This window comes from Spermophilus citellus (genome assembly GCF_964194105.1).
Source record: "Spermophilus citellus genome assembly, chromosome: 6".
NCBI classification, from domain to species: Eukaryota; Metazoa; Chordata; class Mammalia; order Rodentia; family Sciuridae; genus Spermophilus; species Spermophilus citellus.
The window spans coordinates 105,423,740-105,438,743 of record NC_138187.1 but is presented as its reverse complement, the minus strand read 5'-3'; the positions used below and the strand labels follow the sequence as shown (position 1 = coordinate 105,438,743).

Below are 15,004 nucleotides of genomic sequence, written 5' to 3'. Positions count from 1 at the left end.
GTGAAATTTAATAAATTATGCATGGTGAAATGTATTAGCTGGTCATGCTGTTAAATGTTTGATTTCTTTTGTGAAAGCTAGAAAAACTATAACTAATAAGTTTTCAAAGCTGTAGAGCAGGATTTTATAATATAATGAACACTGAGTTTAATGAAATCATTTAAGTTCCAGAACTTTACTAAACACGTTTCCCCCAGACATGATTAAAATGATAAGATTATATTCAAGCTGGTATTGTGTGTGTGTGTGTGTGTGTGTGTGTGTGTGTGTGTGTGTGTGTATGGGGCTACTGGTGATTGAACTCAGGGGCACTTGACCACTGAGCCACATCCCCACTCCTATTTTGTATTTTATTTAGAGACAGGGTCTCACAAAGTTGCTTAGCCCCTCACTTTTGCTGAGGCTGGCTTTGAGCTCGCAATCCTCCTGCCTCAGCCTTGCAAGGCACTGGGATTACAAGCATGTAGCCAAAGCTGGTATTCTTAAAAAGTTTTACTTTCTTTTAAGTGAGAACAAAGGGCTGTCCAAAGCACCTGGTTAAGATGAATGTGACAGCATCATATGATGATTATATTTTAAAAATTAAATCTCAATTTGGCCACATATTTGAGTACTATTTTGTCAAAGGGTTTTTGTGGGGTTGGGGGGGATTTGGGTTGAAATAGAGTATTAAAATTTTTCCTAATAATAAAGACTTGCAGTGATGGGGGCAGAATCTAGTGGTTTGATTCTTAGGCATTGCTTTCATTTGGATCTGGAATGTTCCCCAAAGGCCCATGTGCTAAAGTCTTGGTCCCCAGCTTGTGATGCTATTGGGAGGTGGTGGGACTTTTAGTAGGTGGGACCTAGTTGGAGGAAGTTAGGTCATTGGAATCATGCCGTTGAAGAGGATATTGGGTCCCTAAACCCTTCCTGTCTCTCTCTTTGGTTCCTGGTTGCCATGAGATGAACAGCTTCCTCTGCCACATATTCCCACCATGGCATACTGAGTCCTACAAGTCCAAACCAACAGGCCAAGTGACCATGGACTGAAATCTCTGAAACTATAGCCACAATAAGTCCATTCTCCTTTAAAGTTGATTCTCTCGGGTATTCTGTCACAGTGATAGAAAGCTGACTGATTCAGTCATGTTTGGTGCTCCATTTCCACCACACTGTGCAATCCTTCTTTCATCTCTTGGGGCACCCACTACTTCTTTGTCTTGTAGTCCAGGCAGGAAAAGTGTCCATTTCCATCGCCCATGATAGATCATACATCTTGTTGGGTAATAATTAGCAATGAGCAGTGAAATGCAGACAAGGTCACAAGTGTTCTTTTAAATTACTTTAGATTCTTCTTTAAACTATGTCCAAAGTAAACAAGAAAGTGTGACAGTTAATTTGTAGAAAGGAAACAGAAACAAAAAGAGCTAATTGGGAAATATGTCAAAAGAAAAGGATTAATGGGACTAACTCTTGATAGGTCCATTGATATTGACATGAAGCTAGGAATTATGGCTAAAGGTGTCTCTATTTATCTGGGAAGGAAGATTCTTTTTGTAGCTTAGGTGCACTAAGGTAACTTCTGACCAGCAATTGACCCCAATGACCATATTAACATGGGATTGACTTGTAGATGAAGCCCCCCTAAATAGGATGGCCACCATGACAGTTCCAGAGAGGACCAACTAAGGTCAAAAACTCCACTGCCCGATGTGAAGGAGTTGAATATCTAATTGGCGAAGAGTACAGAAGGTGGTCCCCAGTTCTGGTAAACACAAAACAGTAATAAAATTGGGGAAAAAATTAGCATTTTCTTCTTTGTTGTTCTGTGCTTGGAGACAGTCTACTCTCTCCCTTTAAAGTGCTTTTTATTTAAGCCTCACTTTTATTTTATTTTCACCTCACTTTCACTTCTAATAAAGTTCTCCTGCATGACTTTTGGTGTCTGACTTTAAATCTTCTTTCACTGGAGCACAAGAACTGAGGTTTGGAGCTTCGGCTCCTTGCTTTCTTATGACAATTAAGTGTAAAGACAGCTAAACTCCTACTTCAGGGGTAAGAATAACTCCCCTGAGAGCACAAAGCTAATTTTTTTTCCAAGTATACTATGCATTAGAACTTAATACTTAAATTTGTGCTCAACTTTAGGCCTTCTACAATATTTACTTGAAATTACCATATAGTTAAATTATATTTTTTTAAAAAATATAGCATTCTTTTGGATAGCAAAACAAGTAAAAACAATGTATTAGAAATTTAGTTATAAACTTATTCATAAGTTTAGTCATAGCCTGGCTACTAATAAACTGTTTAATTTTCAATATTTAATCTCTCCCTGTTGCTTCTATTTTCCTCAATGAGGAAATTGAACTATATGCTTTCAGATATCCTCCTGACCTAAAATACTATGGTTACAATTTTCCAAGAACTGCCTTTTCTTAGGAAGGTAAACTAAAAATATATTTTGAAAAATCTGGGACCCAGTTTGTTAATTAAGTATTATTCTAATAAATAGTTATTGCTTTCACTCAAGAAAACAAAATATTAATTTAAGTATTAACTTCGAATACGTAGTATACTTAAAAAAATTAGCTTTGTGCTCTCAGGGTATATCTCAGATATACCTATTCTGAAGTAGGAGCTTAGCTATATTTACACTTCATAGTTTGCAAAATAGGCACTTTAGGGTGAGGCAGCTGACTCTAAGGAGGAGTCAGGCATTGCCTGCCGAGAGTATTTAGGAATAAGAATTGAAGGTACCTTACCTGGTAGGGGCCAACAGCACTCATTCATTTAACATCTTGGTTTTTTTAATGGGTATTTTTGCTCTAATGTCTTTAGGCAAATGGTATATTTACTAAATTTTATTGTATTTTTTAAGGAAAGAGGTTTTTTTTTTTTTTTTAATTTTCTATTCTTACTCTTTTTAAACTTTGGTTTTGCAATACAGGACATTTTCTTGATATATGTTTGTTTGTATTTCTGCTTTACTCACTTGCATCTTACCTATAAGTCTCCTTACCTATAACGCACGTTTGTCTACCCGCTCCTGAAGGCAGTCTGGGATCCCCAATACCCTTCCTCTCTAACTAGATCTTTTCCCATCAACAGAAGGAATGTCCTCTTGGGTGTTTAATTAACATTTGAACTTTAGGTTCAAAATTGAGCTTTTGTTTGCTTAGATGGAAAATCCACCTAAGCATCTTCTTCCTCATATCTGTGTCACTACGAACACAATGATGTTTTTCCATTTCCCACCTTACAAAATTGTAGTTGGCTGATCTTTTTTTTTTCTAATCTACAATATCATTCTTCATGAATTGCCTTATGAATCATTCATTTCCAATTTTTTTGCTTTGTTTTGGATTTTTATTTTGTTTTGCTTGTTTTTTTGGGGGGGAAGGGTTTAACCTAGGGTCTTACTCATGTTAAGCATGCACTTTACCACTAAGCTACACCCCTAGCCCCACTTCCAATGTCCTTGAAATTTGCTTTTTCTTTTCTTTTTCCATGATACCTATGATAATTTAGACCCTTTCCATCTCATTCATGACAGCGGTAACAGCCTTCTAAACACAACCTCAGATTTCTTTATTCCAACAAAACCTTCACACATCTGCCAAAGTAATTTTGCCTATGTATTATAAGTGGACCAAATGGATATTTATTGAGACCTTACTACATGCCAGGCATGTATTGACTCAATTAATCTCAAACACTACATGATATGTTTTTTCTTACCATTGATATTATTAGCAAACATACATTGAGCACTTATTGTGCAGAAGACATAGTACTAAGTACTTTATTTAAATTACTTGAATTCTTTTGAGCAGATACTACAATCAACTCTACTTACAGATGAGATTGAAATTTTAGGGAAATAAATAATCTGCCCACCACACTGCTTGTGAGTGAATTCGTACCTAGACAATCTGACTCCAAAGTGCAGTAAAATAAAATGTCGGTGTTATAGAGGAGGAGTTTGCATCTCAAAAAGTGTTTCAGGTTGGGCATGGTGGCGTACACCTGAAATCCCAGTCGCTTGTGAGGCTGAGGCAGGAGGATTACAAATTCAAAGCCAGCCTCAGTAAAAGTGACACACTAAGCAACTCAGTGAGACCCTGTCTCAAACATAAAAAATGAAAAGGGCTGAGGATGTGACTCAGTGGGTGAGCACCCATGGGTTTAATCCCTGAAAAAAAAAAGAGTGTTTTGGTCCTCTATCTTTCCCCTAAAACTTCTCACGATGTCATCTCTCCCCTTACACTCAGAAGATGACCTTGTTTCCCATCTTCTACCTTACTTGCCCCTAGATAGTTGGTATTCAAGGTTCTAAACTTGGTCCTCTTCTCTGTTAACTCAAAGTAATTAGCTCTTTACCTTTTTGGTCATGGAATCCTTTTAAGAATTTGACAAATTTGGCTTTCTCCCCCCACAAAATACGCAAATAAAGATACAAGCTTTGTTATATTTTAGGAAGCTTTAAAATTGAGAAACTCATGCTCTCATTTGTAAAACTAGGTTTTTACATGGATTAAAGCTCTAAAAGTAAAACATAAAGCCAAATAATAAAAGCAAGTTAAAATAAAATCTAGAAAATCTTGTTTCACCGATTCCTAGGCTGAGGAAAGCTTTTCTAAGTGTGTCCCCAAGTCAAGATGCCACACAGAATGCGACATACAGATTTGACTTCATAAAATTTTATAAATTCCCTAAAAGGTTATTCCCAGCAGTAAAATAGGAGAGCACTCTTTGCAAGGCAGAAAATCTCTTTATGATGGGAACTGTCCTCTTACCTCCAGTGGCAACCACATTTGCTTTTATACAGTAGCAAAATGTATTTGCTCCTCTTGGCATAGCAAACTCTCTGACAGGCCTGGAAAACAAACAGATATAAGATATCTACATTTTTCTTTATAAAGCTAATTTCAACTTATAAATTCTATTTAACATACTCATTACTAAATGGTTTGTAAATCCATTTGCTCACAGAAAGTGTAAACAATGATTGAATCATTACTGATCTACAGGATCTACTTACTCCATGCAGACGTCTACGTGGCATGGGTTTGGGCCCCAGTTCTTGGTGCAATTGGGAAGTGCTGAAACCTTTAAGAGTTGGAGCCTCATGGGAGGTCTTTTGGTCATGGGGGTGTGTGATTGAAGGGGTTTGGAGAAACCCATCCCCATCCTCTTCTTCTCTTTGCTTCCTAGGTGCCATGAGGTGAACAGTTTGTTCCATTATAAGCTCTCACTATCATGGCGCTGCTTCTCCAAGGTCAACTGACCGTAGACTGAAACTTCCAAAATCGTGAGCCCAAATAAACTTCTTTTAAAGTGTATTTACCTCAAATATTTGTTACACCATTTTTAGTTTACTGATGCTATAGAAACTGGTGGCTCATTGGATTTGGCCCTTAGGATAGGATTTTCTAATCTGGGCCTGAGATACAAGTACAGACTTATAATAGCTCCATCTCATCTCCTCAGTATTCTGACATTTTTTTTTTTTTGCCCCTAATGCTTTCAGCATATTTTTTAGTTCTTAGGGGAACAAGAAAAAGAAATGAACAAATAAGCTGTGACTGTGCCATGCATTAAACCAGGCACTTTATGTGAGTTAACCCAAATTAACTTCACAAACGGGAAAGCTTGGGCTAAAGAAGAGGTTATGGTAATGTATTTAGTGGTCACAGAACTAGTGAATGCTGGGACAGATGCCAGTTCTGTCTAGCTCCACAGCAGTCCTATGGAAGGACACTATGTCTTTCCAACATAAGCTGCCTCTGAGTTGGCTGACTAATGAAAAGTAGTGCTGAGAGGTTAGTTGCTCATCTCTCAGAAACGGTCAAGCTATCAAAGGGTAAAAAGTTCAACTTATGTGTTACAACAGGCCAATGTGTTCCATATAGTGTAATTAATTGGAGATGTTAATTTTCTTTCTGGTACAAAACTCCATTTCTGAAATTTCCATGAAAAATTATAACCAGAATGGTAATCGCTTCTGAAATGGAAATTGTTTTTTGAGAGAATTTTTTTTTCTGCCTTTTTGGGAGTTGTGCTGGCTTCGATTTTAACAGCTGGCCAATTATGTATTTGTATAAATGCAGTTTAATCTGGCTCAACTTGAAACTCATTATAGGAAACTGCAGAACTGGGAACATGTTGAATCTGGAGAGGGAAGCAACCCAACTCTTATTCTACTGCGATGACTCTCCAGTGGCCATGGCAGTTCAGGAAAACATGATTATGCTGAACACTCAACAAACCTCTTCAGTTTCTACATTTAGAAAGAGAGTGATCTAAGTGAGGAAGTCATTGAAAAGCTCAGACAGAATCCGGCTGATCAGATCAATGATCATTGTATGCTGAGGTTGTCTGAGTATTTTTATCTCACAGTTTCCTGACTCTCAGCTGCTTATGTCACCAACAAATTCCAAGAGATAGGGTAAATACTAGGAAGCTTAGAATTGGTTTCAAAGACAGACTCCAAACTATTGCAAAATAGATGCTCTTTTGGAGCAAAGACTAGAATATACTGGTTAGTTAGAAAATTAAAACCTTCTAGATACTTTAATTGTTCATAACTACTAAATAGTAAATATATAGAATACTATGAATAGTAAGAATTTAAATGCCCTACGATACCATTACAAATTAAAAATACATTCAAACATGCGCTTTGAAGGAAACATATAAACCAAAAGATGCATTAAACCCAATAGAATGGCTGTTACTCCTCTCTCTGCCCCGGGTATGAATGGAATGGAGTAACAATAAAAAGGAGTAAAATAAGATAGGAATAGTGTGAGAGTATGATTAACTACCCCTCCATGAATTAGATTTGCCTGGAATCACATTAGTTGAAGGGCATATTTTCCATACAAAAAGAGAAGGCAATTAAAAGGGAGATTAAAATGTATATAAATTTCTACCTAATTTTTAAAAAAAGGTTTCTACCTTATTTAAAACTTAATACAAAAATTCACAACCTGATTGACACATACTAACGCTTGAAAAGGGGGACTATGGAAACCCATCATCACTTTTTTCCAAAGGAAAACAGAGAGTTCTTTCCTTTTCCTCCAGTATTGAATATTTATTATTCTCATGGATTGTGACAGCACATAGAATTCAAAGTTGTTGTTGTTTTTTTTAAATTCTTTTCTTCATGAAAAGGCTTAGACAACTAAAAGCAAACAATAATACTTTCAATTTTTACAGCATTTTATACTTTTCAAAGCACTATCACCCATCTCAGAGTATTTGAGCACCACAGATGTGAGATAAGAAAGTTAAGACTATTTCCCATTTAAATGAGGGTATTAAGGTTCAAGTAACTCAAGTAATGTGCCCAACCCATATATGGCAGAAATGACATTAGAATTCATATCTCACAGATTTATTCCTTCACGCATATTCTATCTTGGTAAATAGTGCCATGTAAACAGTCTTCCCAATCAGAAGCCTGGACATTTTCCTCTGGGTTTTTGCATGAGTCTATCTTCTCCTCATGCTATCTCTACTTAAACTTTATTTCCTCAGAGCAGTTTTTCCTGCCTTCCAACATCAAATATTATCTCCAATATCTCTCCATCCTCATTCCATCATGCAATCACCTAAATTTGTGTTATTTATTAGTTTATTATCTGCTTCCCACTAGAACATGAGCTCCATGAGAACAGATTTAGTGTCTTTTTGTACCATTACATCCCTACTTGGAATAGTTAGTTTCTGGTCTTTCATAAATATGCAATCAATATTGTTGAGAATAAAAAAATGAAGCAGTTCCCTTTCATCCAGTAGGTAACTAATTCTTCTCATCCAGTGGGTTACAATTCTTATAAATTTTGCAAGAATCTGTTCTTTTTTCATTCTTATTTCCACTGGTTAAGTTAAAATCCTCATCATTTGTCTTCTGAAGTATACCATAGAATCACTAATTGGTCTCCCTCATTTTTGTCTGTCTTTTCCCAATCCATTTTTTCAACCTTGATGCTAGGAGAAGCTATTAAAAAACATACATTATCACCTCCCCATTTAAAGTATTTAGTGGCTTCCTATAGCTTTTGGTTTTAGATTCCAACTCTTTAGCCTGATATTTTCAAGTTTGGTTTGTCTCGCCTTATCTTCCCCTACTCTTCTTCTCTCAGTGCTCCAATCACATCAACCATTGACAATTTCCAGAACTCACCTTCTTCTTTTTTACTTCCATACTTTGTAAGGCCATTTTGTCTATTCATCTACTCCACTGCCATTTAATTGCTTTGCCTAGATAACTCTTACCAATTCTCTAATACTCAGCATGTGTGACAACTCTTTCAGGAAGCCTTCCCTGATTTTTCTCCCCCCACAGCCTACCTGAAGATGCTCTTGGCATTCTCTTCTGCTCCCACATTCCTCTCTTACATCTCCATCAAGGCACTATCACCCTTTGTGGGAATCATTTATTAGTTTTCTCTCTCATTAGGCAAAAGATCAAAGACCTCATCTTTAAATTCCCAGCACCTAGTGTGGTTCCTCAAACACAGTAACTCATCAATATGAATTTGCTCAAACAATGAATATTCAGATTCTTGCTCTAGAACTTATTTGGGAGTCATCTATGCAGACTTGTTCAAATTATGAAACAATCAGAAAGAGAATGTTGGATACATTACTAAATTTAGTACCTTGTAGTGACACACCCTAAAACATAATTAACTTGCAATAAATACAAAAATTGAGGCATGACTAGGTAAGGGATATCTTACCTAGTCTTGAAGGGGAGAAGCTATAGAAAGGTCAGAATAATTCCCTGGAACAGGTGTTATCTGATCCTTAATCAGTCGTTGAGGTGGGGGAAAAGGAAACAGAGGGTAAGAGACTGTGTCAGGTCCCAAACATATACAAAGTCCCATCATGGGGTATCCAGGAAGCAGCAACAAGTTCAGAGATCTAAGTAACTAATTTCAAGAGAGGGAGAGATAAGATTGGGTGGTTTGCAGGGGCCAGACCACAGATGTGCTCTTTGCAGAGGATAGAGATAAGTGAAAGATGTTGAGACAGTTCCACGTCATCTTCAGGGAAACATGCTGAAAGATGACAACAGTTTTGACAGCAATAAAACTGAAGCAAGAGGGCTGGGGATGTGGCTCAAATGGTAGCGTGCTCGCCTGGCATGTGCGAGGCACTGGGTTTGATCCTCAGCACCACATAAAAAATAAAATAAAGATATTGTATCCACCTAAAACTAAAAATAAATAAATATTTTTTTAAAAAACCTGAAACAAGAGACCAGTTGGAGGTAAGAGACTGGAGAGTGGGAAGGAAAGAGATAAAGAAGATAAGACCTATTCAATGAGTGTTTATGAAGCAATGTAGACAAATTGGTGATCCATGGTTTGTGGGAGTTGAGAGTGAAGTCATGTGAGATCACCAAATTTCTGGCTGGGGTGATAGATCATACTGTCACCAAACAAAATATAATATGCTGTTATATGTATATATTGAGAAGTAGGGGAAGTTAATTTCAAAGATGGTCATGTGAATTTGAGAGGCTATGAGATATCCAGGTGGACATGGTGCACAGGTATACTTACACTCAAACTTCAAGAAAGCTTGGGTTTCACCAGTACATGGATATTGGTGTGTTGGAGAAGAGGCACATCACCCAAGAAGAGCATAGAAAGTGAGACAAAATGTTGACTAAGGAAAGAACTCCGGAAAATGCCACTATTTAGGACAGACACAAAAAGAAGAATCAGAAGGAAAAAGAATAAACAGTAAGATACTAGGAGAAAATCTACCTTTGCAGAAGCCAGGAGAAAAGTGTCTGCCTGAGTGAGATGAGTAAGACTGAATGCCCCAAGCCAAACCTGTCCACAGAACAAGATAGGGAGAAGCTGTGTTAGGAAGGATTATGGAGGAAATGAGCAAGATCAAGGAAGGGGAGGCAATTAATGCAGAGTCCTTTCCAAAAGTTAGAAGGCAAGAAAAGGTATAGCATAGTCAATGGAAGGATGATATTGTAGTCCAAGGAAAGAATTACTCAGATCTGAAGAGACTTAAAGCATTATAGGTTGAAAATAAGGAGAGTGGGAGAAACTGATAGAACAAGATCCTGGGGAAAATAGAAAGAGTCGAACACAAGGTTACCAATGGAAAGTTTTGATACCTCAACCTCTGAACAAAAACAAAGCAGTAAAGATAGGTGTGACCAGACATGATTTTGAAAGGTAGGGTGTGTTGGAGAATTCCTCTTGGAATCTCAAGGTTTTGTGTCAGACAGGACCGTGAGAAGACTTGATTGGGGAATGGAAGGAGGTGAAGTCTGGAATAGTTACCGAGGGGCATGGAAGAGCAGATAAACCAAAAGTGTGTAAAAGGAGTGTAATTCAGGCTCTGCTCAGCAGAGGGATTGAGGTGTTTCTGGCTGGTAAGTAGGCAGACAGGGACTGAGGGCAACGAAGAATGCTGACATGAAGCTCAGATGATAAGCCTTGGGTACAGGTGAGTAAGGAGGAAAGAGAGAAAGGTCAAGGAGAAGACTGATGAGATGCATGCAATTGAGAGAACCAAGTATCAAGAGAGAACTCAATGAGATCATTGGGAGGTTTAGTGGGAATTAGAGCATCAAGAGCTCTAAAGGTAAGGCACAGAGTCTCAGGGATACTGGAAATTTCTGAAGAGATTAGTTCCAAGTGCTGTGAGTTAGTACCTGCCAATGCTGTTGGACTAATCCTTTTATTTCTATTTTAAAATGTCTGCATTGATACTAGGGCAACTAACACACCAATGTAAAGATACTCTAAGGAAGAAGAAATTAGCCATTTCACCCATCGAAATTCAGACTTGGCATGTTTATAATTTTTGGCTGCTATAATTTTTCTTGTTAATGAAATCATTGCCAACTTTATTTTTTTTTGTACCTTCTGTAAAACTCATTGTTATCTTTTTGAACTTGCCAGAGGGCTGTCACTTATCACCACCTTTTCTGAATTTATTCCATGCCTATAAGCATAAAAAATTCAGTTGGCCTTTAATACAATGATTTCCATTGTTAATTATTATCCTATGTGATAGAGTGCTAGTAAATGTTTCATATTCATCGGGGGCCAAGGAGGGGAAAGGGTCATTGCTTTCTGTCTGTCTGTTTGTTTTGTGGTACTGGGGACTGATCCTAGGGCCTCAGACATGCAAGGTAAGCACTGAGCTATATTAGCCTTTAATCCAAAAACATATCAATTAATAACAGATAACTAGTAAATATGACCTTTGCCTCTGAGTACTTAAAATCTAAGTGGGAAAACAAGAAATACAGACATAAAATCAGTAGTATGCTGAAATCAGTCCTTGATCCTTTTAAAATTTTTTACTTTGAGACAGGGTGTCACTAAGTTGCCGAGGCTGGCCTTCAACTTGTGACTCTCCTGCCTCAGCCTCCAAGAAGTTAGGATTAGAGGTGTGCACCACCATCTCTGGTGTGTTTGCTATTTTCCATGGGTTATTTATTCCTACTGGCCAATTTGATATCTTTGAACAAGGTTTTGGGAAAAGATATATAGCTATACACCATTAGGCAGGATTTCTATGTTCTGGAGGATACAAAAACCTCAAGAAGATAAATAATAGTAAATTAAAGTAAAATAGGTGTGAAATGATGGTTTAGGATATTTACTGCCTATATTTTTAATATAAATAAATTTTTTATTTATAAATTTATTTTTTGTTAATGGCAGTGATTAACAACAGGCTTGGCAATCAGCTCTCATATGCCGACACACCCTGATTTCAGCATACCACTGATTTTATGTCTGTATTTGTTTTCACACTTAGATTTTATGCACTCAGAGGCAAAGATCATGACTTAAATATATTTTCTAATTATTTATTATTAATTGGTATGTTTCTGGATTAAAGGCTAAACTACAGGACCAGTATCCAATACTAGTTGCCACATTATCCATTGTAATTATCCTGCTAAATATGTACTGGAAACATTTGTACTGGTAAAATCATTGCTGTTTGTTAGAGTCCCTTCGAAATGAAAATGATCTAGATGTTGAAGTAGAAGGTATGTCTTTTATAGGACCCGAGGTCACACAGTACTTGTATGTTTTCACAATGCTTCTCTATAACCAAACAAATGGTTTGGTTATAAATGTTTCATGAATTGCCCTCAGAGTACAAAATCAAACTGAATATAAAGTTGCATCTATTTCTTAATTAAATGTTTCAGAAATGCACTTCTTTAAAATGTCATCATGTTAATCATTAGCAGTTAATTACATTACTGAAACTCTGTAATTAATTATGCCATATAAATGACATTTGTGGAATCAGATTTGGTGTCAAGAAATGAAACTATTTTTAACTTACTGTGAAAATTTTTTAATTCGTCTCTCCGTGCAATGTATTATATACCAACATAAACATTTTCAGCTTTTTTTAAATGAGTATAAAATGTACAATTTTCCAAAAATCTGAGGTAGTCAATCATCTTAGATATATGATATCTGTTCTTCCATTAAATAGCCAATGGTTATTTCATTGTTTAAATTAAAATCTTGTAATTTAGGAAATTCTGCAAATGCTATTTTTTCCTTTTTGTGTGTGAATGTTGTTAAATAGCTCAAGAGGATCTAGAAGGCATCATTGTATTTTGTTAAGGGTATAAATGACTATTTCCATTTTTTTCCTAATACTGCTTTATACTTAGTAAAAAAGAAGGGGTAAATAAGCCAAGTCATATACCTAGGACTTAATTAAATTTCAACATTCACTGTTCATATAGAAAAGGTACAATAAGTTCAATTTTTAAAGTTCTTTGTATATTTTGCTTAGTAGTTCTTTATCAGATATGTTATTTGCAAATATTTTTTCCCAGTTGGTGGCATGTCTTCTCATTCTCTTGACAGAATCTTTCAAAAACAAAAGGTTTTTTTTTTCATGTCAATCATGAGTCACATTACAAGTGTTACCAGGTGTTTGTTCATTACTGTTATTATAATATATTTTCAATGGTTTTACATTTCTAATTTAATTCTCTCATTCTGTTGTCTGACTCTGAACTGCTAACAGTGTAAATGGTTATTTAAATAAATGATGACTTTGAAAAGAAAACCTCTCTGTCTTTCATCTCACAAGATTTGCAATTTTATTTTATTTAAATAGATGTTACAATAATTTATTGACAGCCCTTTCCTGGAGGGGCAGACACTCTGGTGCAGGACCACTCCTTCTGACCAGTGGACTACCCATGGGATCCCAGATCCAGCTCAGACCACCCACTCCAGCCCATGGGATCCAGGCTCTCAGTAGGCCTGCCAGAGCCTAGCCCCTGGCACAGGACTGCCCCTTCCTACCAGCAAACTACCACAGGAGGTCAAGCCAGTGGCCCAGATCCACCCACTCCAACTTAAGCAAGACCCAGATTCAGGATGCAGTAGCATTCCTTGAGGGGACACCAGCAGGGTCTGGAAGCCCAACATCAAGGTGAGGTACAGACAATCTGCACAGCTACTACAAGAATATAGGGAAGAAACTGTAATATTTTAGATCCACACTGCAAGAAAGGAAGACACATAGACAACATGAAAAAACAAGAGAGGAAAGTGCCCCAAACAAACCAGGACACTATAATAATAGAACCCATGGACAGCAGAGTTGATAAAATGTCAGAGAAGGAGTTCAGAATTTTCATAATTAAAATAATCTGTGAATTAAAGAATGACCTAAATGAGCAAATACAAGCAAAAACTGATCACTCCAACAATGAGATAAGAGAGCAAATACAGGTAGCAAAAGATTACTTCAAGAGAGAGATAGAGACTCTGGGAAAACAAACAAACAAACAGAAAGCATAACCAACAGACTAGATCACTTGGAAGAAAGAACATCAGATAATGAAGTAAAAGTATACAATCAGGAAAATAAAGTTGATCACACAGTGGAGAAAGTTAGAAACCATGAACAGAACAGGGACAGCATCAAAAGACCAAATATAAGAGTTATTGGAATAGAAGAAGGCACAGAGTTCAAACCAAAGGAACGCACAATTCCTTCAATGAGATAATATCAGAAAAATTCCCAAGCATGAAGAATGAATTGGAAAACCAAATACAAGAGGCTTACAGGACACCAAAATCACAACACATATACACCAAGTCACATTATGATGAAAATGCCTAGCATACAGAATAACGATAGAATCTTAAAAGCTGCAAGAGAGAGGAATGAGATCACATATAGGGGGAGATCAATTTGTATCTCAGCAGATTTTTCAACCCAGACTCTCAAAGCCAGGATATCGTGGAACAATGTATAACAAGCTCTGAAAGAAAATGCATGGTAACCAAGAATCTTATATCGAGCAAAACTAAGCTTTAGATCTGATGCTTAAATAAAAACCTTCTGTGATAAACAAAAGATAAAAGAATTTACAACTAGAAAGCCGGCACTACAGAACATCCTCAGCAAAATATTCCAAGAAGAGGAAATGAAAAACAATGATGAAAATCAGCAGAAGGAGGGATTACACTAAAGGAAAATCTAATCAGAGAAGAAACCAAGTCACATTAAATACCAAAAATAAACAAAAATGGTTGGTAATACAAATCATGTCTTAATAATAACCCTGAATGTTAATGGCCTAACCTCACCAATCAAAAGACATAGACTAGCAATTGGATAAAAAACAACAACAACAACAAAAAAAAACCCAACACTATGCTGCCTCTAAGAGATTCATCTTATAGAAAAAGACATTCAGAGACTGAAGGTGAAGTGTTGGGAAAAATCATACCACTCACATAGACTGCGGAAGCAAGCAGGGGTTTCCATCAATATATCAAATAAAGTAGACTTCAAACTAAAGTCAACCAAAAAGGATAAAGATGGAAATTATATACTGCTCAAGGGAACCATACACCAACAAGACTTAACAATCATAAATATATATACCCCAAACAATGGTGCAGCTATGTTCATCGAACAAACTCTTCTCAAGTTCAAGATTCAAATAGACCACAGCAAACTA

At 36.6% G+C, this 15,004-nt stretch overlaps 1 protein-coding gene across 1 annotated transcript in view; it reads right to left on the bottom strand.

The window, feature by feature from the left end:
* WDR64 (WD repeat domain 64) overlaps window positions 1-15,004 on the bottom strand; it is a gene marked incomplete at both ends in the record, with an annotated part of 144,767 nt that overhangs the window by 72,934 nt on the left and 56,829 nt on the right. The window contains one exon of the mRNA XM_081298203.1: window positions 4,782-4,861. Coding sequence (XP_081154329.1) covers window positions 4,782-4,861 — 80 coding nt within the window. The remainder of the gene's footprint in view (window positions 1-4,781; window positions 4,862-15,004) is intronic.